Below are 1,869 nucleotides of genomic sequence, written 5' to 3'. Positions count from 1 at the left end.
AATGTTCAGAGATCAGGGGATGTAGGGGATACAGTATCTCAGTAAGCTCCCTCTCTATAGATGGGACTCTCATTCTTCTGGATTTATGGCTTTTTCTCTGTGACATGGGGTAGTAACTCAACCTCCCCTACCTAGATGCTCATCCCTTATTTAGATTAGAAACTGTTCTTAATTCTCACTCCATCAAGTACAGTCTGCATTTGAGGCCAATCTGTTTTGAGTTCCTAAGGATTCTGTTTCTAATCTTACTGGTGAGGAGAGGGTCAAGTGAATGAAGAAATGGTGAGATCAGAGAAGGGCGATTCTGTCCTACTCTCAACTTCTCCTTTCACCCTTGGTTTTTCCAGCAGTCATGTTTCTAGAGGTCAAGTTCACTGTACTTGCCTCTCTAAGCTAAGTTTGTGATGTCCTTTGCTATATTTGGCTTATATAAGCTTTCATAAAGGGAGACTCAGTATCCCTCAGTATCATGATAGTGGTAAAGATAGATTGTATGGGTCCAGGTTGGGCTAGTCTCAGACTTTCCCATTGTACACACTCTCTTTAGTACAAGATCTTCTATGGAGAGCTGAGTTGTTTCCTAATGTAACCCTATTTTTCTGTGCTCACAGATCCCCTTAGGGAAAGAAGAATGGCTCCTGGAAACAGTTCTTTTGTGGCTGCATTCATTCTGGTGGGGCTAACAGACCTACCAGATCTCCAGCTCCCCCTGTTCTGTCTGTTTCTAGTCATGTATATGGTCACTGTGTTGGGAAATTTGGGCTTGATAACTCTAATTGGGCTGAATTCACACCTACATACTCCAATGTACTTTTTTCTCTTCAATTTGTCCTTCATAGATTTCTGTTATTCTTCTGTGTTTACACCCAAAATGCTGACTAACTTTGTATCAAAGAAAAATATTATCTCCTACAGGGGGTGCATGACCCAGCTTTACTTTTTCTGTTTTTTTGCTATTTCTGAATGCTATGTGTTGACATCAATGGCCTATGATCGCTTTGTGGCCATCTGTAACCCACTTTTGTATAATGTTGTCATGTCCCCTAAAGTGTGTTCCAGCCTTATGCTTGGTTCATATTTGATGGCATTTTCGGGTGCTGTGGCTCACACAGGAAGCATGCTGAGACTGACCTTCTGTGATGCAAACACCATCAACCATTATTTGTGTGACATCCTCCCCCTTCTCCAGCTCTCCTGCACAAGCACCTACGTGAATGAGCTGGTGGTTTTCATCGTGGTGGGCATCAACATCATTGTGCCCAGTGTCACCATCTTTGTCTCTTACGGTTGCATCCTTTCCAGCATCTTCCACATCAGCTCCACTGAGGGCAGGTCCAAAGCGTTCAGCACCTGCAGTTCCCACATAATTGCTGTTTCCTTGTTCTTTGGATCAGGTGCATTTATGTATCTTAAACCATCTTCTGCTGGGTCTATGGATGAGGGAAAAATATCATCTATCTTTTATACCAATACAGTTCCCATGATGAACCCTTTAGTTTACAGCTTGAGAAACAAAGATGTTAAACTTGCTTTGAGAAAAACTCTAAGTAGAAGGTTTTGATCAGACAGTGTCTCTAGTTAGTCATGCAACAGGGAGTTTCTGTTTGTAATTACAATAATTTTATTGGCAACCTTCTTATCCTGTCTCTTTCTTATCACTTTGAAGGAGAGTTGAGTCTTCTCTCAATAATTTATTTTTACTTTTTGTAGGTTTCTCTTCACCATTTGCACACTTTCTTCTCCCCCTTTTCCACTTAGTAGTAATATTAAGGAAGAAATGTATTATTTGTTTTTTTCTTTATCATTTTGAACTTTTATTTTTCTTTCTGGAAATAGAAGACTGGTCTACAAATGATCAAATCAAGGAAC

The 1,869-nt window shown here is 40.4% G+C and overlaps 1 protein-coding gene across 1 annotated transcript; it reads left to right on the top strand.

Annotated features, from left to right (window-relative positions):
* Positions 1 to 622: 622 nt before the first annotated feature.
* On the top strand, positions 623 to 1,561 carry LOC124505277 (olfactory receptor 145-like). The gene has a single exon (XM_047071178.1). It carries the CDS (start codon positions 632 to 634, stop codon positions 1,559 to 1,561), a length of 930 nt encoding a protein of 309 aa, XP_046927134.1. The 5' UTR covers positions 623 to 631.
* The last annotated feature ends 308 nt before the right edge of the window (positions 1,562 to 1,869 follow it).

The sequence above is a fragment of the Lynx rufus genome, unplaced genomic scaffold, assembly GCF_022079265.1.
Source record: "Lynx rufus isolate CCGP_SWC_20201006 ecotype Redwood Valley unplaced genomic scaffold, mLynRuf1.p SCAF_9, whole genome shotgun sequence".
Classification (NCBI taxonomy): Eukaryota; Metazoa; Chordata; class Mammalia; order Carnivora; family Felidae; genus Lynx; species Lynx rufus.
This window is presented reverse-complemented; position numbering and strand designations above follow the sequence as displayed.

Coding starts and splice junctions, on each gene's coding strand:
- LOC124505277 (XM_047071178.1), top strand. CDS start 632: ATGGCTCCTGGAAACAGTTCTTTTGTGGCTGCATTCATTCTGGTGGGG.